General features: G+C 55.1%; 4 protein-coding genes across 5 annotated transcripts; 2 read left to right on the plus strand and 2 right to left on the minus strand.

The window, feature by feature from the left end:
- Positions 1 to 9: 9 nt before the first annotated feature.
- SIMC1 (SUMO interacting motifs containing 1) lies at positions 10 to 7,633 on the plus strand. Of its 2 annotated transcripts, none has more exons than XM_062002980.1 (10): positions 10 to 180; positions 1,352 to 2,071; positions 2,319 to 2,539; positions 3,086 to 3,155; positions 3,513 to 3,658; positions 4,109 to 4,273; positions 4,757 to 4,885; positions 5,796 to 5,952; positions 6,029 to 6,113; positions 7,005 to 7,633. In XM_062002980.1, the coding sequence occupies exons 1-10, from the start codon at positions 61 to 63 to the stop codon at positions 7,223 to 7,225; spliced, it is 2,034 nt and encodes a 677-aa protein (XP_061858964.1). In that variant the 5' UTR covers positions 10 to 60; the 3' UTR covers positions 7,226 to 7,633. The 2 variants fall into 2 exon arrangements, with proteins under 2 accessions (XP_061858964.1, XP_061858965.1); XM_062002981.1 differs by having other exon boundaries at positions 2,322 to 2,539.
- Positions 7,634 to 9,081: 1,448 nt separating this feature from the next.
- On the minus strand, positions 9,082 to 16,807 carry KIAA1191 (KIAA1191 ortholog). Its single transcript, XM_062002983.1, has 7 exons — positions 16,676 to 16,807; positions 16,394 to 16,584; positions 15,072 to 15,198; positions 13,302 to 13,426; positions 11,805 to 11,911; positions 11,364 to 11,500; positions 9,082 to 10,896 (listed from the first exon to the last, which is right to left on the minus strand). Exons 1-7 carry the CDS (start codon positions 16,701 to 16,703, stop codon positions 10,688 to 10,690), a joined length of 924 nt encoding a protein of 307 aa, XP_061858967.1. The 5' UTR covers positions 16,704 to 16,807; the 3' UTR covers positions 9,082 to 10,687.
- Positions 16,808 to 17,751: 944 nt separating this feature from the next.
- NOP16 (NOP16 nucleolar protein) lies at positions 17,752 to 20,394 on the minus strand. Its single transcript, XM_062002447.1, has 5 exons — positions 20,239 to 20,394; positions 19,987 to 20,098; positions 19,242 to 19,311; positions 18,451 to 18,557; positions 17,752 to 18,179 (listed from the first exon to the last, which is right to left on the minus strand). Exons 1-5 carry the CDS (start codon positions 20,343 to 20,345, stop codon positions 18,036 to 18,038), a joined length of 540 nt encoding a protein of 179 aa, XP_061858431.1. The 5' UTR covers positions 20,346 to 20,394; the 3' UTR covers positions 17,752 to 18,035.
- Positions 20,395 to 20,507: 113 nt separating this feature from the next.
- On the plus strand, positions 20,508 to 21,256 carry HIGD2A (HIG1 hypoxia inducible domain family member 2A). The gene is made up of 2 exons (XM_062002638.1): positions 20,508 to 20,736; positions 20,918 to 21,256. The coding sequence occupies exons 1-2, from the start codon at positions 20,619 to 20,621 to the stop codon at positions 21,082 to 21,084; spliced, it is 285 nt and encodes a 94-aa protein (XP_061858622.1). The 5' UTR covers positions 20,508 to 20,618; the 3' UTR covers positions 21,085 to 21,256.
- The last annotated feature ends 78 nt before the right edge of the window (positions 21,257 to 21,334 follow it).

Raw genomic sequence — 21,334 nt, forward strand, 5'->3', positions numbered from 1 at the left:
CGGCCCAGGCCGCCGCCGCCGGCCCCGCGGGGGGGCGGAGCCGCCGGCCGCCGGGCGAAGATGGCCGAGGCCGCCGTCCTCATAAGCGACTCGGACGGCGAAGGGCCCCGCGCGCCGCCGCCCCCCGCGCGCACCCGCACCCGCACGCGGCCCCGGCGGCGCGCGCTGCCGCACCCCGCGGTGAGTCCGGCGGCGCGCGGGGCGGGACGGGGCCGGCCGGCCCCCGCCAACATGGCGGCGCTTCCGCCGCGCCGGGAGGCGCGCGCGCGAACGGGAGCCGCGCGGGGACACAAAGCCCCGACCGGGGCCGCGGCGGACGGGCGCGTTTGGCCCGGGCCGGAAGCGGGGCGCAGCGGCCGCGGCGCTCACGGGACGGGCCTGACCCCAGCCGCGGAGTGAGTGACCCGCTCCCCTCGGCCGGGCCAGGCCGCGGGCACGGCGGCGCCGGGCCGGTGCGGCAGCCGTTAGCCCTGGCGCTGAGGCGGCTTTGCGCGCGCGGCGGGACGGCTGCAGCCGGGAGAGCCGCCAGCCCTTCCCCGCTCCGCCGGCTCCCCGCAGGCCTGCTGCGGCCTGACACCTCCCCACGCTACCTGCGGTGGCCCCGTCCCGGGAGGAGCGGCGGGTCCGAGTCAGGGGAAGGGTTTAAACTGTCCGCATAGCGTGTTCCCGTTCTGAGACACCGAGGGGTTTCTGTTGTCAGCAGCGAACAGGCTCCGACCCCTTCCCAGGCTGGCCGAGGTCCGGAGAAGTGCCGCTGGCGCAGACGCAGCCGCCTTCCCCTGGCTCGGACACGCACGTCCCGGGAGCTGCGGGTGCTGCACCGCCCGGCGAGTGCTGGAGAGGGGTCCCCGCAGTCTCGGGGCCGCTGTCGCTCTGGCCTGGCGCCACGGATGGGAAGGTGGCTGTGTTCCCCGTGGGGGGAGCTGCCGAGGTTCACATCCCGCACCACTCCGGCCTGGGGTCACTCCTTGCCCTCCCTGGGCACTCTGGTATTGCCCCAGCCTGGGAGGGAGCTGAGTGGGCAGCCAGGCCCAGTCTGGGCCACGGTGAGCGATGCTTGGAGTAGAGGACACAGATGTTGCCGTTAGGAGCCCCAGGGGAAGCGAGCTGTTTGTCTCTGCCAGCAGTGAGGAAGAAGAGCCGGGTGTGGGCTCAGCTGTGCTGCCAGGGCAGGACAGCACCAGAGTTGTTACCCACAGGCTGCCCCATCCCCTCGGCCAGGCCAGTGGGGTCTTTGCGTCTGATTTCCTGGGCTGATGCCAATGAGCCCCTTTCCCCCTTTAGCTGGGGTGACAGTGCCACTGTCACAGAGGTCTGTGTCGCTGACAGCGCTGCCCCCTCTGTCTGACAGGAAATCGTTGACCTGACCTGCGAGGACATGAGCACAGACCGGGCACCGTGGAGCAGCCTCATGGTCATCGACCTGACAGAGGACACATGCAGCCCTCTCCCTGTCACCAGCTGGGCTGACCAGGACCCCACGCAGGTGCCTGCTGCCCCAGCAGCACACCTGGCCCACCCCCAGCTCTGCTCCACCACCATGCAAGACACAGAGGCCACGGTGGGGCCGAGCCCTGCGCCCCCCTGGCACAGCTCTCCCACGGGGCCCACTGCCCCCACGGACACAGCAGAATGTGGGGAGAGCTGGAGCTGCTTCTCTCCCGCCTCCAGCCACCACAGCTCCTCCTGCAGCACAACCACATTTAACAGTGACTTGGGCTCTCTGGCCAGCACGCAGCTGGACTCGGACCTGCAGTCCCTGTCCCCTTCCAGCCTGGACAGCAGCAGCAGCTGGAGAGCAGGTGGCCCAGAAGAAGAGACTTCCCTCCTCTTCCAGCAAAAGGAGCTCCTGCAGAGGCTGAGCCCTGCCCCAGCCGTCCCCACAACCCCAGGGAACACTCAAGGGCCTTTGCTGAAAGCAAGTGCCATACTGCCACACAAAGTGACCCCTCAAATGGCCCCAGGCAGGCCCAGGAGCAAGGCCTGCCTGAACAAACTGCAGTATTTCAGGAGGAGCGGAGCCCAGCACCTCTTCCTCCAAGGTGTAACATCCAACAGAGAAACAGTGCAGGTAAACAGGGTTCAGAGCAGCCACTGCCAGGCCTAGAGGGAGCCTGAGGGAAAAGAGGGTTCAGAGCAGCCCCTGAGGCAGAGGCTGGAGCAAGGGCAACACCTGCTCCACTTCCCCCTTTGGAGGAAGCTTTGCCAGGCAGTTGGGATCTCTGGTTACTGCAGTCCTTGGTGGGCCTTATGTCACAGCTGGGTTCTTCTGTGTCAGGGGGAGCTGGCTTTCACCCATTGCTTTGCCTTGTACACAGCAGAAACCTGAGCTCATCCCCAGAGGGAAGCTGAGCATGGTGCACACCACCATGGAGGAGAACTTCCTGGAGGGCACCTTGGATTTCCTGAGTGACTTCATCTCCCACCAGCACTGTCCTCCTAAAGAAATCATCTCCCACTTGATCAGACAGATCCTGTTGAACACGTACCAAGGGGAGATCCTGAAAGACACCTACATGCTGCTGCTGAGGATTCAGATGTACGTGTTCCCTTTGCCATGGTGCTGGCTAGGTGCTCCCAGGGGCCTGCCCAGCATAAAGGTTATTCTCTGGGGTACTCACCCACAGAACAAGGAGCAGTTTCCCCTATAACCCAGCATGATCCTCTCATTACCAGCACAGACACATCCTGTGCTGTCTGGCAGTGGGTCAGGGGCAGCCTGGGACACCAGGGAGTGCTCTAGGAGAGAGAACTGTATTTGCCTGCCTTCTGCAGGTCTTGTTTTCCACTGTTGTGACGTGGCAGAAGCACCTTCCCTGAGGCTGCAGCAGGGGCCATGGGCTGGAGGCAGCTGGAGCAGTTTCCCCAGCATTCCCACAGAGAGGCATGTGTTTTGCAAGGCCACAAGCCCAAGAATACTCTACAGAGAGTACAGCCCCAGACAGGCCCTTCCAAAAATGGCTGTGGTCAGGGGAGGAGGGGGCAAGGCAGATCCCTCCTGAGCACGCAGGGAAGGGGCAGGGGCTGCTGTGCACAGGCAGAGGGGTGGGTGGTTCAGCACAAATGGCCAGTGCTGTCCTTGCAGGCTCCATCCAGCCAACACCAGCACCATGGGATGGGACTGGATGCTGCTGAAATCCATCATGGAGGACGAGGTACGAGGCACTGCGTGTGTCACAGGGGGCAGGGATCACCACCATGCGTGGTGCCTGAACGTGAGCACGGCCCCAGGGCCTCGAGTGGCCATGCTCTGCTGCAGAACGGAACACTCCAACATGCAGTTGTGCTGCAGTTGCTGAGGGCAGCAAGTGTCTCCCACATTCATCTGCAGTGCTCCCTAAGCTACTGCACAGCTGACACAGAGACAACCTGTAGGCAAGTTGTCTTGCCCCTGTGGCTTACAGCCCTAAGGCATTGCTGAGCCACTCCCCAGTCATGTACATCAGCCCCATTCCCTGTTGCTCCTCACCCTGTGCCTCTGCCAGGCTCACCCTGTGTCCCTCTGCCCTCAGGAGAAGCCCCCTGGATGGCTCCTCTTCCTGCAGTACGTGGTGCAGACCCTGGAGGATGACTTCCAGCGGAACCTGAGGTTGCGCTTGCTCCAGAAGTCAATTGCCAAGAAAGTGCTTTCATGTGACCTGTGCTTCAACAACGTCAAGTAAGGGATGCCTTCTCCTCCCCTGTTCTCTAATGCAGATGCTGGAAAGGCAGGGGCTCAGGGAAAACTTGTTGAGATTCCAGGTCAGACTTTCCAAGGAAGCAAGCCTGGCAGTCAGAGGCAAGTGTAGGGCCCAAGTATAAAGAACAGGAGCAGGCTTGCAAAAGCAAACCGGCAGAGATGATGCAAAGCGTTTTCAACTGCAACCTAGTGGGCTTTTCCCAGGAATGAGGTGAGAATTGCATTGCTCAGGACAAGGAGGAAAGTCCTATTGACAGGAGGCTGTCCCAGTGACAAGTGTGTAAATCAACAGAGCTGCTCCCTAACCCGTCCAAGTGGGTGGGATGTATTCTTCATCCTCAGGGTCTTTCCTCAAGCTCAAAGTGGATCTATTGATCAGAATGCAACAAAACCAGCCTGTCCCCACTAAAGTTCCTGTTTCTGTCCCAGGGAAGTGGTCGAATGGTTGGTCGCAGCAGTTACAGGAGTCAGATTCACCCAGCCTCAGGAAACGACATCCTCATCAGAAGCAAGGGCTGACCACAGCTCATCTGCAGCACACCTGGCCTGCACTGACCAGGCAGAGGTGGCTCCACCAGCTTTCTTCGCTCAGAAGTAAGCCCCAGAAGTCCTGACTCCCTGCTGGCATTACCATGGGGCCCAAGTCATGGAGGAACCAGAGCCTGTCCCTGTCACATCAGGGAAAACAGGCTGTACCTGTGACTAGTTTTACTGTTTCTCCTTTGACATAGACTTAGACTTGGTGAGCAAAAGACTTCCTTACCTGGTAGGAAACTGGTTCAGTAAGAGTCCTCCTCTTGCAAGTAGCATAAGGCTAGAGCTCCTGGCCCACAGCTCAGGCTCCCCTGTGCTGCTCCACCTACACTCAGTACAGCTGCTGAGACCTCCCAAGGGCCTGTCTCAGGATTAGCTCTGATGTTTCTGAGAGCATCAGACTAAAGAGACACCAAATGTAGCCTGCTAGGGTCCCTCACAGCCCTCGCTGCAAGGCACGAGGCTGCACTAGGTGCCATCCCCAGGGATTTACTTTGGGAGCTGAGGGGGAGTGTCCTGGTGCTAACTCTCTCTCCACCCCAGGGTGATGCTGCAGCTCCAGAGGATGTTGTCCATCGCGGTGGAAGTGGACAAATCTCCCACCTGCAGCTCCTGTAAGATCGCAGATGTGATCTTCCCGTTTATACTGAACATTCCCCTGAGGAGCCAAAGGTAAGACAGACACCTGCAAGGCAGCATCTGTCTGTGTGAGCAATAGGCTTATTCCCAATTTCCACCCAAGTCTGGACGCATAGAGTACCATGGGGTATAGAAAGATGGGCTCATTTCTGACCCAGCCAGCAAGAGCATCTCCCATGGAGATACACACGAGCAGCTGAATGCACCTACCCAGCTGGTGTCTTGCTGGGAACAGTTGATTTTGCTGCTTGATTAAGTTGCAGCACCTTAAAACTGTAAAAAGGGCCTGAAAAGCAACACTCTGCATCAGCACAGGAAAACACAACACTGACCCCCAAGGCAGCCCATCAGAAATATGATGCAGTTCCTGCAGCTTTGCCTCTCTAATAAAGGCAGTATCTGAAGCCAGAGCACAGGGGCCTGAGTGGCTCTAGTGCAGACACGAGACCACTAGACCCCCAGATGTTTCAAACCCACGTTTGCCAGCCCCAGCAAGCAGCCCTTTCAGACCCCTTGAGCAGGACTCTGATCACACACCATGTCTAGTCGAGCCAAACTGACTATTCAAGCCAAGCTCCTCCCTGGACAGAGCTCCTGGAGCTGCTAACCCCACATCACCCTTGGCTGTGCTCCTTGCCAGTCAATAATGGATAACTGCAATGGATAACTTCTGGGCAGGGGGAAGCAAAGCAGCTGAGCTTCCTTCACACACTGTATTGACCCTGAGTTGCCCCAGCTCAGGGCTAAGGCCACACACATGCCCCTGGCCGAGCTGCCTAAGGGAGGTCCATCACCTCAGGTGGTTTTCCTCCCACTGTGCTGCTGGGCAGCCCCTCTAGTCACCCCATATCTGCACCAGAGGGATGCCAGGAAGATGCTGGAGCCCTGATCCCTGGTCAGGCTGTGCCATCTCCTCCAAAGTAAAACCCATTTTGTCTTCCAGAGAAGCATTCATAAACACCATAGAGAGCCAGCTCCTGCGCTGCAAACTGCTAGAGCTGCTGTTCCAGCACAGTTGTGACGTGCCCACAAGCTTGCCCTTGTCTCTGGCCAAGATCCTGTACTTCCTGAGCCACTCCTCTATGCTGCTGCAATACCAGGTATCCAGTCCAATCTTTGCCATGCTTTCTCCTGAGAAAGCTTCTTCATATAACCAAATACTGTCTCCTGTCATAGGATGAAACAGCAATGTGGCAAAGATGGGATGAGATGCTGCAGTACTTGACTTTGCTGCTGCTGAGCTACCAAAATGTCATACTGGGTAAGCTACCTGTTCTGGCCTTAATAAACACCATCTCACTGAGAACCTGCAGTAGAACAGCCAAAGTGTCTTCTCTCATCACTCTTGAACTCACTAGAAGAAAATAAGGTGCCTCTGTCTGTGCTATTAAGTATTCCAGCAGTCAGAGCAAAGAAGTGATGTCTCAAGCAGAGCACCCAATTTGCTTTGTTACCAATTTTAGACCCGGAAAAACAGCCTCTTCCTCAAGGAGGAAATCCCAGCACTGGGAAGTACACAAAGGGGTGCTTTGTACCCACCATTGTCTAAGTTGCACACAGTGGGTGGAAGAACAGGGTGATTTAGGAGGGGAAGCAGAGGGCAAAGGGTAAAGCAAGGACACACTCAGCACTTAGTAGAGCAGGCAGAGAGCACAACCCACAGTAGCCAGGGAAGGAGCAGCATTTCTGACCCCAGGAGAGCGGCACAATCACAAAACAGTCCCTAAAATTCCATAGTGTTGTTTGAACAGAAACTCCTAAAGGCACTTCCCAACTTCAGCTGCTTTAGCCCAGGGTTAAGGTCTGCACAGAGGAATGCAGAGGAACCCACCATCACAGCCACAGAGGCTCATTCTTCCCGAAGCCCTCGACAATCCCTGTTAAGCTCTTTGGAGACTCTCCTGTGCAGCTGGACAGCTGCAGCTGTGCCACTAGCAAGGGAGAAAAGTATGCTACAAGCCCTGCCCCATCCCACAGACTGAATCCAGGAGGGGACAGTTCCTTCTTACACCAGGCTAGTCTTATGCAGAAGCACCAAGGGTAACCATGAGAGAATGAGCAGAGTTGTCCCCCAGCACAGTGCAGCCCAGCCCTGGGCAGGTCAGGCAGTGCACTGCCTGCTGCCTGTCCCCAGCAGCGTTTCTCCTTGCAGAGCACTTGCGGAGCTCACTCAACGAACGGATGGATTTGATCATCCAGAAAGCCAAGCCCAAGCTCCAGGATGAAGATTACATCAGCCACCTGGACATTCGTCTGAAGATAGAGGACTTCCTCAGCCGAATGCAGCAGGTCCTGGAGCAGCCTTTTCCCCTGCAGATCATGGAGAAACTCCGCATGCTTCAGGATTTGCTCCTCATTGTCACTGCTACCTGATGGGCACAAAGAACTTCATGTTTCCTCTACACAACTCCATCTCGTCACGTCTTTGTTTACACATCTCTTTGTAAAAGTGTCTGGTTTACTTGGTCTCAGCATTTCCTTTCAGCCTTGCCTCATCTTACAATTTTACAAGTTGTAGAGTTTTTAAAAAAACTATTTCTGTAGTTGCAGAGTCTCCTTCACGTTGGTGCCAGCCCTGCCCCTAGGAAAGGCAGAGCTCTGCTACCTGGGCCTTGGGATGGCAGCAGACTAATGCAGCCACAGACCCTGGCAATGGTTTGCACAACAAGCCAAATGCTAAAATGCCTGTCACATGTTTAGGAAAAGCTGATGATATTTAAGAATAAAAAAGCAGATGTGGGCTGCAGTGAGAGCACTGACAGTGCAGAGATCCCCACACTGGTCACTCCTCGAGAGAGAGGAACGTTTGTATTGCAAAGCAAGTTACTACATGACAGTAGTTATAAGCTGTAATTACCCTGACTTTGCCTGAGGTGACTGGTATGTCAAGAGGGACGATGATGGCAGCAACAGCTGGAAAGGCTGCACCTCATCCAGAATGCCCCAAAGCAGGTGAGTATGCCTCTTAGCAAGAGGATTATTCAAATACATTGCCATCAACTTACCTCACAGCCAAGGTCAGAGCTCATAAGCAACAGAGGCTGGGAGGGGGAGAGGTTCTAGTGACAGCTGACCCATGGCAGGGTCCTAAGGAGGAGAGCAAAGCCTGGGAGCATCAAGCAGCACGGTCCCAACCTGGGATGGAGCAGTCCTGCTGTTACTGCTGGACACCCCAAAGCCCTGGTGCCTGTTGCACAGCCACAACTTTGGCTTCAGTTAGCCCAGAACCATTTGGAAAGGTCCCTTCTGGACTCACAAGTTTGCTCCTTGTTATTTAGGAAGCCTCTTCCCAGCTGCCAGATGGAGAAGAAACCACTCATGCACATCACTCTAATCCAGGGATAGGCCATCCCAGGGAGAAGCAAAACAGTCTGTTCTGGGAGTAGTGGGCAGAACCATTCCCAACTGCACACTCCACGTGGTCCCTGCTCCAGAAAGCTGCCATGTGTGCTCATGCAGGTATATTTTCCACTTGGGTCCTTTGAACTGGATTGGAATTCCATCATTAGACCAGAAAAGAAGCCACATTCCAGCAAGAGGTCCATAGTTAGAGAGGTTAGTTCTCTAGTATGTTGGTCATATCCCCAAGAATGATGTTGGGGTAACATACACAAGGTAAAATGACAATGCCACACCCAGAGGCCACACTTCCACCCCAGCCTTTCCATGCTAAGCTGAGATCAGCCTGTGTCACCAAGACCCACAGCAGCAGCCAGCACCACAGCAGCTGGGTGCTTTGGGATCTATTTCGCCACTTTCAGTTCTGCTAACCCAAACCTGTGTCCTCTATCAGCACTACTTTGGCAGCTTCAGATGCTACAAGAGCATTCAAACCAGAACTTCACAGAGGAAGGCAAAACAGAGGTGGCCACAGCACTGGGTGAATGCCAGCCTGGCTCCCACTCCTGTGCCCACCTCCCCAGCACAGGTACAAACGCAGCTCAGCAGCTGCAAGAGCAGCAGTCTCAGGAACATGAAGAGTCGCCATTTGAGTACCTCAAGAACACAAGACTTTCTTGTTTAGTTTTGTCTGCACAAGCCCCAAGAGAGGGCTGAGTCTGGCTTTAAGCCTTATCTCCCTGTCAAAAGGCACTTTAACAGGGTGAACATTTCACCCCCGAGCAAGTGCTGCCAGAGACAGATTAGGCAGAACCTTGATCCCACACTCCTGGGACAGAGCCACATTTCCTCCACAGCTGCTGTCCCAGCACTCACACACCAAGCACACCTCCCTTCACAAGGAGTTTATTTTCTTGTAACAAACAAACAAATCATACACATGAGACATGAATACAGAGAGCAAATAAATTAATGTCAAACAAGAGACTGATTGCCAAGGTGCAAGTGAGTGGTGACAGTGGAAACTGCTTGGTTGGGTAGGAAACTTTCAACACAACACGTCATTGGCAGTGATTATGAAGCTTGAGAGGAAGCAGAGCCACAAAATGTGCTTCCTCAGAAGAGGCAGCAACTGCTGGCCAAGGGAGCCAACCCTGCCTCACCCTCCAGGAGGAATGTTTGGTTCAAGAAGGTAGAAACCTCAGAGCTCTGTGGTTACCAGCTGTTAAGTAACCTCCATGTAATGTCCTGCCCACAGAGAAGCTTTTAGAATTGGATGCAAGGCTGCTGCTGCCACCCCACTACTCCAGAAAGGCTGCTGCTGGCTGAGGGAGCTCTGCAACACAATCCTCAGATCAAGAGAGGAGAGCTGTTTGCCACAGGGCAGGTGAAGATTAGAGCAATTCTACCAACAATGCTTAAGGAATTAGATGGTAGCCAGGAATTACTTCCATTTTCATGGAAGCAAGTGTTAGCTGTTCCCAGGAACCAGTTATGATTAAGCCAAAATAATAATACAGCTGCATCACAGCAGGGAGGACTGTTTAGCCTTGATCTGCTCTCAGTACTCCTCCAGCACTGAAAAATGCATTTAACCTGGAAGGAAAAAAAAACCCTATTTGAGAAGTGCCTCTGGTGTCTAAAACACCTCTACACAACTCACAGAAGATGCTAGGAAAAAACAAACCCATATTAAGCAGCACCCAGGTGCCACAATATCTGTCAGTCTGCTGTCTTGTGAGAAGACAGGACAGTGTTTTGCAGAAAGAAGAAAAGACTACTTGGTTTAAATCACTCCAGCTCTGGACATTGCCACCTTTTTAGAGGAACACGTGGAGCTGGAAGAGAAGCAATTCTTCCTCATTACTGCCAAGCCCCATTACATTCTGCTCCCTGTCTTTTAATAAGAGCATCTTAGAATGGTCACTGCTCCACTTTTCCTTAAAAGACATTGCAAGAACTAAGGAGTAGGAGGTGCTGAACTCTAAGATCACAAAGTGCCACATTCAAAGCCAACCTACCAGAGCAACTTCCTTCTGACAGTTAATGGTCCAGTTTTGAGACTTGGCCTATTTTTCTCACTTCCTGCTGGTGTTGTGTATATGCCAGACAGAACCAGGGTCCTCCTGAGGGTACTTCAGCACTGAGCAGGACAGGACAATCAGACTACAGGTGGCCAAGCCAGGCTGTTTGCACACCACACAGGCTCCTGTCCCACAAAACATAGTGCAAGGCTTTTCTGTGGCGTGGTGTGCTGGGTGCACAGCTGGTGCAGCCTGGCAGCCTGTGCAAAGCAGCAGCCAGGATGCCTTCCATTGCTTTAGTATTAGTGCAGGAGTTTTTCTAAGACTGGCTTTAGGAGGACAGTCGCAACTGCTTCCTTTGCTGAGATGAAGAGCTTAAGGGAGACTTTCCTATTTGACTGCAGCAGGATGGGACAGGGAAGCAGAGCCCAAGACACCCTGCAGCCTGCTAAAGCCACCAGAAGCATTGTCCCTAGAACCCAGTAGGAGTGAGCACATTCAGATCCCGAGGTTTGATATTATGAGAACGTGGAGATTGTTTCCTCCCCTCTGTGACTGGAATGTCCATTTTGGGTGGCTTGAAGGTGACTGGATCCTCTGGCATTCTAGTAGCTTGAGCACGCATCAGCTCCATTGGGGATGGCTTCTGGGCACCCTTATAGGATTGGATGGTAAATCCTCCTGATAAAAACACCCAAAAAAATCATAACAAATATGAAGTGGGAAGACTGCCCAAGTCCTTTTTCCCCCTGCTGCCAGGAGTGAGCAGGGTCACTGCCAGACACTGCAGAAAGCCTATGCAAGACACAGCAGCTTCACGTCATCTAAAGCCTATTCCACATCACTGGCTGGCACTTCCAGTTCTTGTTCCACCAGACAGCAGAGAACACGGGGTAAAAAGCTGTCACCTTCACACACTGACCTTCCACTGCAGCTCAGTGCAAGTGATTTCTACTTTGAGATCTTTGGCATGGATTTTACCCAATTGTTTTATATTTAGGTATAGAATTGGTATGATCAGCACACATTCACAAAGTGGTCCTAGAAAGTAACCAGGCAAGCAGGATAAGGCTCCAGAAACAACTAGCAGGTTTGTTGTGAGAATTCACCCCTGGCTCTTGCAAGGCAGGAGATTCTAAGGGACATACCTGAATCATTGGTAGATTTCTGGATAGCTTTGGGTCCAAAAAAGCTCCACCTTTCAGATGGCAATTTGTCCCCACCAGCTTCCATGGCAAAGTCTGGGCCACTGATAGAAGTAGTGGATCCCTGACTAAACCAGCCCCTGGGAGAAAAAGAAAATTCATTTAGATGTGAAAAAACCGCAACAACAACTTCAAGTGACCTCACTGTGCCAAGAACTTCACATGTATTTATCAGGAGCAATTTAAACAGTCTTAACAGGTTTGCTACCATTCAGGATAAAGACATACATGCTCAAGTTCCACAAGCTTTCAGTATGTGAATCTATCCAACACAAATCCACAGCAGGGGCTGAATTTCACCCTTTAGTCCCTCACTGGATAAGAAGGTTATTTCCAGCAGCTCCAACCTCAGCAGCCCGTAGGAAACTGCCAGCAACACAGTACCTGGTTTTGTGCTTGGGAGAGGAGTAGGGAGTGCTGCTTGGAGTGGACTGAGCAGAAGAGGCTTGTTTGTCATCCTTTTTCATCTCTCCACTCTGCATTTTTAGCTTCTGTTAGGAGAAGCAAGAGAAATACAGAAGCAACACAGCTTAAATACCATGCATAAGGAACAAGCAGTCAGTTTCACTGTCAAAACTGGACAACTATTTATATCTTAGCTGATAAAAAGATTTAAGTGTCACTTCACCTAAAGCTAAACCCAGCATTACAGTACTTGCAGACACTCCTTAAGCTTCTTTCCACAGATAAGCATTTTGGAAGTCCATTTTGCTCAAGACATTCTCCAGGCTAGAGGAAGTAACATAACACCTCCTCACCACCCAGCAGTAATGCACTGCTTCAACACCTGCATTCACAAGGAGGTGGCAGAGGTAGCAGTTACCTTATGCATCACTTTAGCCACCTACTAACACGTATAAATGCCATAGCAACCATTTGTCTCCAAGCCCTCTCCAGAGCAACCAAGCTTTCAGTCTCACAAGTTCTCTAATGAAAGAGAGACCAGACCTCATACAGAAGGTACAAGGTGTAGGGGTATTAGACCCCGAGAAATAATCCACATATAAGAGGATGGAAACACTCCCCTAGAACATGGAGATGAATGGCATTTGAAGAGAACACCTGGCCACAAACTAAACAGGAACCAGGTGGACACAAGCCAGGTTGTTACCAGTCACACAGTACAAGCTGAACTCTGATGAAGTCACTTGAAGGGCAGTTACAGTTCAAACACCAGTTACACAGACAGTGTCTCAGAGCATTTCCTGTGGCTATCCAAGCCACACTAATGTCCTTCACCAACACTGGTATTGCAACTTTGACCTTGTGGGAATACACTCAAAGTTTGCTGTTAAACTCCAACAGCAAGATTACTGTGGAAAGCTGAGCTCATCAGAAACACCCCAATTCGAGACTTTAGTCTCTTGTTTTCAGCAAGAGGCAAGCCCAACTTCATCTGCTAGCTTCCACATCAGAAACACATCATTTACAAGCTCTCTTGGAACAAACAGTTACAACAGTCAACTGCAGGGCACCATTCAAAGGTACAGCAAGAAACTACATCCTGTGTAGGGATGTCCCCACCTGCAAAGACAACTGTGTAGGGATGTCCCCACCTGCAAAGACAACTGTGTAGGGATGTCCCCACCTGCAAAGACAACTGTGTAGGGATGTCCCCACCTGCAAAGACAACTGCTACACTGACATGTGTAGAATAAGACAGATTTCAGGGAAAAAAAGGTTTGTTTCAAAGCTATGAAGGCTAACACTAACTTTAACATAGAAGTGGGTAACCTTTTTTCTTGTACACAATGAGCTAAAAGCCTTCAGAGGAAGCAATTTAAGCAAAGTCCCAGTATCATGCTCCAAAAGTTCTGTCAGCAGAGAGGTGCTAAGTTAACATACAACCTACATAGAGAAAGCCAACACAACAAGCCTTACGTGGACAGCCTCAGCCACTCGGTGGTACTCGGTCTCCTCAGCAGCGAGGCCTTTGTGGGGAGTGTAGCCAGCATCTGTCAGCCCTGCTTGCTGCTCGAAGCGATGAATGCTCTCCTGAGTCTGCTCTGGAAAAGAGCATATTCACAAAGAAATGCCACCATGAGCAGTTCTAGCAAACAAAGGAAACTTAAGCAACCAAATGTGAGACTTGTCTTCCATCACTCACACCTACACGTTGTGATGAGTTGACAGAAGCAGCAAGGTGAGGCCAAGGACATATTCTGACTTGAGAACTAGCCTGAGGTATGTGGATAGTAATTTGTCCCAAACCACCCAAAAATGTTACAAATGCAACACCTAACATTAAACCCCCATCCCACCCAAGAAGCTGCACCACTTGTAACTACAACTTCCTAAATCCAGGAGACCCCCAAAGAGGCTGGATGTTTCACATGGCTCTCGAGACTCAAGGGAGGTTCTCAGGCCAACAAAGGAAAATGAAGTCTTCTTCAAGACTGCCCACACTAGGTCATCTGACAATCCCAGCCTTGCAGGACAGGTGGTAAAGACTCCCAGTGATTTCAGATTAGCTAAAATAAGCTCTTTCAGCCAAATACAGAGCCAGCATCTAATACAGCAGTATGAACTTCAGTCCTGAAAACTAGAAGCAGCACTTCCCCAACCCCCAAACTATCAGCATGAGATGCTCACTTCCTCTTGGAACCAAGAAAAAAAAGCCAAAGGGCATTAGAGCCCAGAAGATTACTGGAAAAGCCCAATGTCTTTTAAAACAGGTCACACCTCCCATGTTCAAGTTACCTGCAGGATAGTGCACTGTATATGAGAATACAGAGGACCTTTGTTTCCAACTTGTGACTGAACGTTCCTCCTGCAAGGTGCAGTTGGGCCTGCTGACTTTTTGCTGCACAAGAACATTTTTAGGCCATTATGGTTTTGATTAGATTGGCATTTAATCATTAGACTGGACCAGGAGCTGCTTTCCAGAAGAAAGATGATATTCCTGGATGCTATTTTCTGATGTGCTGGTTATTTTTGAGGCAAGACTGAAATAAGTGCAGATGGATGGCTACTCCTAAATGCTGGCCTGAAAATCTAGAAGTCTCTGGAAGCACTGCTTGAAGGGAAAGATGAAGCTCAGATCCCAGCTGCTAAAAAGAGGCAGCAGGGACAGATGAACACATGAATAATTCCCCCTGTTGCAAACGGGCATGTCTTCTCTGCAAACACAACTGACCCAAATTGATTTTAAAGCATCGTGATTTATGAGTTCCTGAGTTTTTTAAAGGGTTCCTGTTAGCCAGACAGCTGCTGCTATTAACCACCAAATGTCAGCAAGCACTCCATCAGCACAGCACGTCAGCTCTCTGGTTAATCTTAGAGCTTTACCTCTCATTCAGGAAGAGCAAGTTAATAAACAAACCAAGCAGCAGCGGCGGTGGCGGCCGCCTCCACGCTCCATCACCAGGGTGGTGTGGACTGCAGTGTCCTATCAGCAGATAATGTTCTCCACACTCCTCCCTCACCACCCACTTCCAGCACCTGCAAACAGGGTAAGCACAGCCTATTCCCCAGTTCCTTGCTCCCTTCTAGAAGTATCCTCCAAAAAACCTCAGACAGCTCAGAGAGCTGAGTCAGCCTGAAGCACAAGCTGCCCAGGAACGCTGGCAGCTGCCCTCAGGCATTACTAAGCCAGAACAGGCTCATGTGCCCACAGTCCATTAAGAGCTCACTAGAGGTGAGAGTTCTTACTTGTAATGAGAGAGTTCATGATGATGTGAGTGGCCTTGGCCTTCACCACGGGTACCTTGTTCACGCTTTCAGTGGAGGATGAAGGAGTTATGATGGGTGCATCCGTGCTAGCATCCCCTTCCTCAAGCTGTGGGCAAGAAGCAGGGTACAGTTTAAGAGGAGAAAATACTTCAGTGCCCTGTCAGGACATATCTCTACTCAAATGAGACACAATCTTGTTCAGCAATCCATTATGCTGTTCTCATTACAGTCCAGGAACATTTAGAGCTTGAAACCTTCTAACCCTTAACAATGGATAAGCAACTTGCATGCAGCATTTGCAACAGTACTGGGCTCAGGGCCAACACCTTGTTAGTCCAAGTACAAAAAGGTCAACAAGAAAGAAATCAGAACATATCTCCTTCCATTCTCATAACTGCGAATTGGACTTCAAGGTCAATTGGCAAGAGTATCCTTCCACAAACAGCTCCTAAAACAAGCTATTTACAGAGTAGCAGTCAAATAGACTAGAGGCTGCTGTTTAGATCCTGCTTGCTCCCTCATTCCTTAGATCAGGTTCTTCCTCAGTGTGCATAGTCATCACAGCCCTACCACCGATCACAAGAGCCTCGCAAGCAAGAACCAGACAATGAATGCTGGAAGCCAATAAGCCCTGTGAAACATAGCCCTCCCCCCTCCTGACACAGGAGCCATCATTCCCTGACTGGACAGGTTGCTTTTTTTTGCCAAATGACAACTTCAGGTCTTCTTCCACAAGAAAGATTTTAAAACAGAATTAGTTGAGAAATAGAAGTTAAACTCAAAAGGTCTGCAGTTGTTTGTTTCCATTTGACACCACCTGAAACTTAGAAAACAGACTCTAAATATAAAAGTCCTGGTCCTGCACTCAAAGCAACCCCAACAGTCACTTCATCGACCACTTTGGGTTGGACAGGACCTTTGTGGATCATCTAGTCCAGCCCCTCACTGCAGGGAAGGGCATCTTTTAGTAGATCAGGTCACTCAAAGCTTTGTCCCACCTGACACTGAACATCTCTGGGGACAGGTCTCCTGCAGCTTCTCCAAACAGACTCTTCCCTTTTGCTCTCATTTAACTACACCTGGTTGCAGCTTGTTACCCCGTAAACGACTCTCACACGAGATGCGTCATTCCTCACAAACAGGGCCAGGCGAGGCCAGTCTCCCCTCCCACCAGCACCCCTGAGGGCTACCGAGGCCCAGCCGGTCGCTGCTACGGGGGGGGCACCTTTCCCGGGGCCGACACCAGCCAGACAGGAGGGCTACCCGGGCACACGGGAGACAGAGCCAGGGCCGGCCCGTACCTTCGAGAGCTCCTGGTACTTGCGCTCGGGGATGACCGGCTGCTTCCAGAGGACGCTGACGCACAGGTCGGCGGGCGGCGGCGTCATGGGCGCCGTGTCCTCCAGAGCGTCGTCGTAGCTGAAGGCACGGCGCGGCATCCCGAGGGACAGCGATACCTTGCCCGGGCGGGCCCCGCCGCCCTGCTCCAGCGCTGCGGACACAGAGCGCGGCGCTCAGCGACGCCGCGGCCTACCCGGGACGGCGGGGAGCGCGGGGCCGGGGCGGAGGGAGGGGCGCCTTACCGGGAGCGTCCGGCTGCCGGGAGCTCATGGCGGCGGCTCGGCTGGCACTAAGCCGTGTCTGGCGGGGCCGGGCGGGGCCGGGCTGCGGGCAGCGCCATGGTGGAGGCGCGGCTGCCGGCGCTGCCGCCGCCGCCGCCGCCACCGGGGAGGGGCAGCCCTGAGGCGGCACTCTTATGGGCGCGCGGGTCTCGCGAGAGCTGGCGGCGGGGCGCGAGGCACGCCGGGAGGTGTAGTTCGAGGCGCGCGGGCCGGGGTCGCCCTGGGGCCGGGGTCGCCCTGGGGCCGTGGCCACGGGCCGGGCCGGGGCTCCGCGGCGTCGCGGTTCGGGGCACCCCCTGCCCCGCCACTGGCGCGGGACGCTGCTGCCCGCCACCGCGGCTGTGCCCAGCGCACACACGGCCCCGGCGCTGGCAGCGGGGCATGGCGGGGGTAGATCCAGGGAAGGGCCTCGTAGCTGGCCCTGGCGCCGGGCGGGACGAGCGAGCGCCGCGGGCACGACTGCTCCCCGTGAGAGCCCGCAGCGCTGGGTGCTCTGCTGCGGAGGCCCTGCTGAGCCCCCTCCCCACGTGGCCCCTCCCGGTGCCGCAGGGCTCTGCCCGGTGCCCGCCAGGACCTGACGCTGACCCCCGCGGGCTGCCGTCACCGCCTGCAAGATCTTCCCTACACCGACTGGAGCAGCTGGTGGGGGCGGGAGCTGCGGGACAGAGCTTCACCGGGGAGGTGGTAAGAGTGAGACCCTCTCCAGGAACCCCAGGCCGCGGCAGGCAGAGGAGAGCACGGGGTCAGGACCTCATTTCTCCACCTGCCAGCCCGTGTCTGCTGCAAAACCCCGTGTCCAGTTACAACTGCCTTTTCTCAATAAGCAGCTGATCACGCTGCCTGCCCTCCAGGGCCTTGGCAGGGGAGGGGCTCCCTGCCCCTGTGGTCTCCCCAGGCAGGAAGGTCACCCACAGGGGAAGGAGGCAGCACACATCCCACTGCAAGCTCTGCTGCCTACAGGCACTCAGCAGAGGCCAAAGTGCTGCCCACCCCTGGAGGACAGACCCAACCCGGAGGCCCTGAACGAGACAGTCCCACCAGCTTGAAGGAGTCATTTATTTCAACCAGGCAAAAGAAGTGCTGTCTGCCACACAGCACATTCAGCCCCAAATACCAGAAGCCACTGCAAGAGCCTTTCATGCCTGGTTGTAACTCCCTCTGTCTAATGAAGGCCCTTCCTCCATCGCCAGAGGCTTTGCATAGCTGGCTTGGCAGGCACTGAGCCTGTGAGCGACTGTCACCTGCCCGTCAGCCCCTGCTCGGTTCAGAAGATGGTCACATCACACCTGCACTTGCAGGCAGCCTTGAGAACAAAGGGCAGTCACTGCACGTCCATCTTCTCCTGCTTGAGTGATGCAACGAAATCCTTGTACTCCTCAGGGTAGAAATTCTTGTACACGTTGATCTTTCTCTTAATCTGCTTGGGAGTATCCTGGTAGTAGTTCTTCTCATCTCGAGCCATTTCCTGTGACACAGGAGAGGGTTAAGTCAGAGGAGTGGCCCCAAGAGCAAACACCAAAGGGGCTCAGCCACGCTCCAAAGGCCCACCCAGGCTGGCTGTGATCGCTGCCTGACTCAGGGATCTGGCTGAGGTTCAGAGCACTGCTTTTCCCCTTAACCATCAGCTGACTGCAAAACAGGATCCAGGATAGAGAGGATTTGTGATTCTCATCCTGCAGAAGCCCTGGGAGTGGATTGCTCCGGGTGCTCCCAGCTCTGGGACGGCCAGTGCTCACCTTGTAGTTCTCCCCGTGGTTCTGGATCATGTACCGCACGTAGTCAATGAGGTCTCGTGACAGGGTGTTGGACTTCTTCTCGGGGAGACTAGCCTCATATTCCATCTCTAGGCACAGGATAGAGACACCATGAAGCAGGGGAGGGAAGCAAGCAACACCTCAGAGGTCCCCAACCCCTAAGATGGAGCCCTGCCAGCACTGCAGAAAGGACGTGGCTCCTGCAGCACAGCTCAGCTGCTGGCACACACACAGGGCTGCTTCCCAGCAAGATCCTGCAGGGAAACAAATGGGACAACAGTCCCCCACATAGGCTGCTGGCACCCAGGCCCCTGCTGCAGCTCCTCTCCAGCTCACACCACAAGGAATGAAAGCTTTCTGGCTGTTGAGAGCTGCCCAGCCCGCCACTAAAACACGTGGGGTACTGCAGCCAGTTTCTTGCCACCCCAGTGCCACACACAGGCACGTTTCAGACAAAAGGCCTCTTGGGGCTGCAGGCAGAAGTGGTGGCACAGGAAGGAAAAAGCAATTAATGAGAGAAAGGGTGTGCAGGAATGCCAGAACTGTTGTCCAGCTCTGCCCTGGCTGGGGATCCTCAGCTGGCTGCTGCCAGGGGGACACTCCTCTACAAGCCCACAAGCCTGAACAAGAACTAACACCTTGCCCTGGGCACAGCACAGAGATGAGAGACAAAATAAGCCACGGGGCGCTTGGGAGATGCCCAAAAGCGATGGCAGAGGTGTGGTTTGGCAGCAAGCCCGCTGGGGCTGGAGGAGGGCAGAAGCAGCACTGACCGTTCACCACGTAAGGCTTCCGCACTAGGTTCTGCGCTTGCTCCCGTCGAGTGCTTTCCACTCCTGCCTCCTGTGTGAAACAACAGAGAAGGTAACTCAAGAAAAGCCCATTTAGGAGAAAGCTGTATCCCCAGACGTTGCTCCCAAAACTTCAAACTGCTTATGCAAAGATCAGGGAATCTCAGGTGGTTTAAACAGAGGCTTATCTGCACCACCGAGCTGCCCCACGGGCAAGCCTGTCGCCTGAGCAGTACCGTGTGAGCAGAGAACATGTGGCAAACAAGGTCACTCCTGGTTTTTCCATGTGTGACATTCTGTGGGGCCACCTTTTGCCTGGGAGTGCTGCCCACTAAGGCAGCCCTGGCAGGCTGGGATGCTGCTGCTGTACACAAAGAGGCTTTTCTTTCTTATCAGGTGCAACCGGGCTGCAGCGGTTTCCAACCTCACCTCTCTCTGGCAAGTCCCAGGAGACTGATTGATGCTATTCAGACTTGTTCAGAAGCCCTGTGACACTGCACCTCATTCCCACGCCAGACATTGGCAAGAAACGCAGATTAGTAACTCTAATAAACCCATTCACCTACAGAAACCCGGAGCCCCCCGAGCCCAGGCCGCCCACCGCGCTGCTTCTCCTCAGCCCGGCGGCGTGTCCTGGGGGGAGCCCTGACTTCCCAACCCCGCCAGAACGGGAGCAGCCCCAGCCAACCCCTCACGCCGTTCCCCGGCGAGGCACGGCCGCACGTACCCGCAGCTTCCTTGGGATGGGGAGGGCCTTGTTGGGATCCTCGGCCAGGCCCATGTCAGACAGGTTCTGCGCCACGGATTTCGCGGGGTCCCAGGCATGGCGGATGTGCGGGCTGCGCGGGGACAGAGCGGCGTCACGGGCTGCGCTCACCGTCCCCTCCCCGCAGCCGACCCTCCCTCCCTGCCTCCCTCCGGCGCCCACCGAGCAGATCGCGCCCCGCCGCCGCAGCGCCCCGCCGCCGCGGCCCCTCACCATGCGATGCGCGGCGCGGCGCGGCGGCGGGCGCTGCGGTACAGGCGCTTGCGGTTGAGGTTGTAGGAGTATTTGTGCCGCCGGGTCTTCCCCTTGGCCTTCGGCATGGCGAACACGCGCTGCCGCCGCTGCCGCCGCCCGGCGCCGGGGCGGGCCGCGCGGGGCGGGGCCGAGGGGCATCGCGGGAAGCGTAGTCCCGCGTCCGTGGAGCCGTCCGCGGGGCGTGGCGGACGCGGACTACAGCCCCCGGCATGCCCCGCGGCGGGGGCCCTGCGGCCTGCTGGGAGCGGCCCGCGCTGCCGGTGCCGAGCGCCGCTTCCCGGCTACGGCAGCCGCGGAGGGTCGCGGGTGGTCACCTTCCTCGCGCCCCGCCGCCAGCCATGGCGGCCGCGCCGCCGCCGCCGCCGTTCGAGCCCGGGTCGCTGCCGGTGTTCCGCGAGGAGGGCTTCGCCGACAAGTTCATGCGCAAGACCCGCGAGAACCCCCTGGTGCCTCTCGGTGAGGGGGCAGCGCGGGGGCACGGCGCCGGGGCGGGCGCGGGGCGAGGGGCGGCGGGGCGGGCGCGGCGGGGCCTCCCGTGTCCCACAGGCCGGCCGCGCTCGGGGGCGGGAGGGAGACGGGAGCCGGCCCCGCAGCCCCGGCCTGCTCCGCTCAGCCCTCCCGCCGCCCCTCCCCGCAGGCTGCCTCTGCACTCTCGGCGTCCTGACCTACGGACTCGTCAGCTTCAAGAGAGGCAACGTGCGCCGGTCCCAGCTGATGATGCGGGCGCGGATCCTGGCCCAGGGCTTCACCTTCGCGGCTCTTTTGGGCGGTATGGTGGCCACCGCCATGAAGTCCAAGAAGTGAAATCGGGCGAGAGAGAAGCTGCAGCAGCTGCCGTGCGCCCAGCAGCCCGTGACCCTGCTGCAGATGGAGATTTCCGAGAGACGGCTGTGATGTCTTTGCACTGGTGTCAGAGATGCTCTGTGTCCCAGAGCGCTGGAAACGTGGCTAATACACCTCTGTGATCAACCTGAAATCTGGACTGTGGCATTTTTTTTGTTGCCTGAGGGCTTTTCCTCCTGCAGCACAGGAGGCTGCCTCTCACTAAGGCTCT

This window comes from Colius striatus, chromosome 9, assembly GCF_028858725.1.
Source record: "Colius striatus isolate bColStr4 chromosome 9, bColStr4.1.hap1, whole genome shotgun sequence".
Lineage (NCBI taxonomy): Eukaryota > Metazoa > Chordata > Aves > Coliiformes > Coliidae > Colius > Colius striatus.

What these genes read in the sequence shown, in the direction of transcription:
- SIMC1 (XM_062002980.1), top strand. Translation starts at nt 61, where the DNA reads ATGGCCGAGGCCGCCGTCCTCATAAGCGACTCGGACGGCGAAGGGCCC. An exon ending in CCAGCTTTCTTCGCTCAGAA is followed by an intron (nt 4,274 to 4,756) that starts GTAAGCCCCAGA and finishes TCTCCACCCCAG; the next exon opens with GGTGATGCTGCAGCTCCAGA. An exon ending in ATTCCCCTGAGGAGCCAAAG is followed by an intron (nt 4,886 to 5,795) that starts GTAAGACAGACA and finishes TTTGTCTTCCAG; the next exon opens with AGAAGCATTCATAAACACCA.
- NOP16 (XM_062002447.1), bottom strand. Translation starts at nt 20,345, where the DNA reads ATGCCGAAGGCCAAGGGGAAGACCCGGCGGCACAAATACTCCTACAAC. An exon ending in CCATCCCAAGGAAGCTGCGG is followed by an intron (nt 19,312 to 19,986) that starts GTACGTGCGGCC and finishes TGTTTCACACAG; the next exon opens with GAGGCAGGAGTGGAAAGCAC. An exon ending in ACCACGGGGAGAACTACAAG is followed by an intron (nt 18,180 to 18,450) that starts GTGAGCACTGGC and finishes CCTGTGTCACAG; the next exon opens with GAAATGGCTCGAGATGAGAA.
- KIAA1191 (XM_062002983.1), bottom strand. Translation starts at nt 16,703, where the DNA reads ATGAGCTCCCGGCAGCCGGACGCTCCCG. An exon ending in CATGAACTCTCTCATTACAA is followed by an intron (nt 13,427 to 15,071) that starts GTAAGAACTCTC and finishes GCTCTTTTCCAG; the next exon opens with AGCAGACTCAGGAGAGCATT. An exon ending in GAGTGGCTGAGGCTGTCCAC is followed by an intron (nt 11,912 to 13,301) that starts GTAAGGCTTGTT and finishes TTCTCCTAACAG; the next exon opens with AAGCTAAAAATGCAGAGTGG.
- HIGD2A (XM_062002638.1), top strand. Translation starts at nt 20,619, where the DNA reads ATGGCGGCCGCGCCGCCGCCGCCGCCGTTCGAGCCCGGGTCGCTGCCG. An exon ending in GAACCCCCTGGTGCCTCTCG is followed by an intron (nt 20,737 to 20,917) that starts GTGAGGGGGCAG and finishes CCCTCCCCGCAG; the next exon opens with GCTGCCTCTGCACTCTCGGC.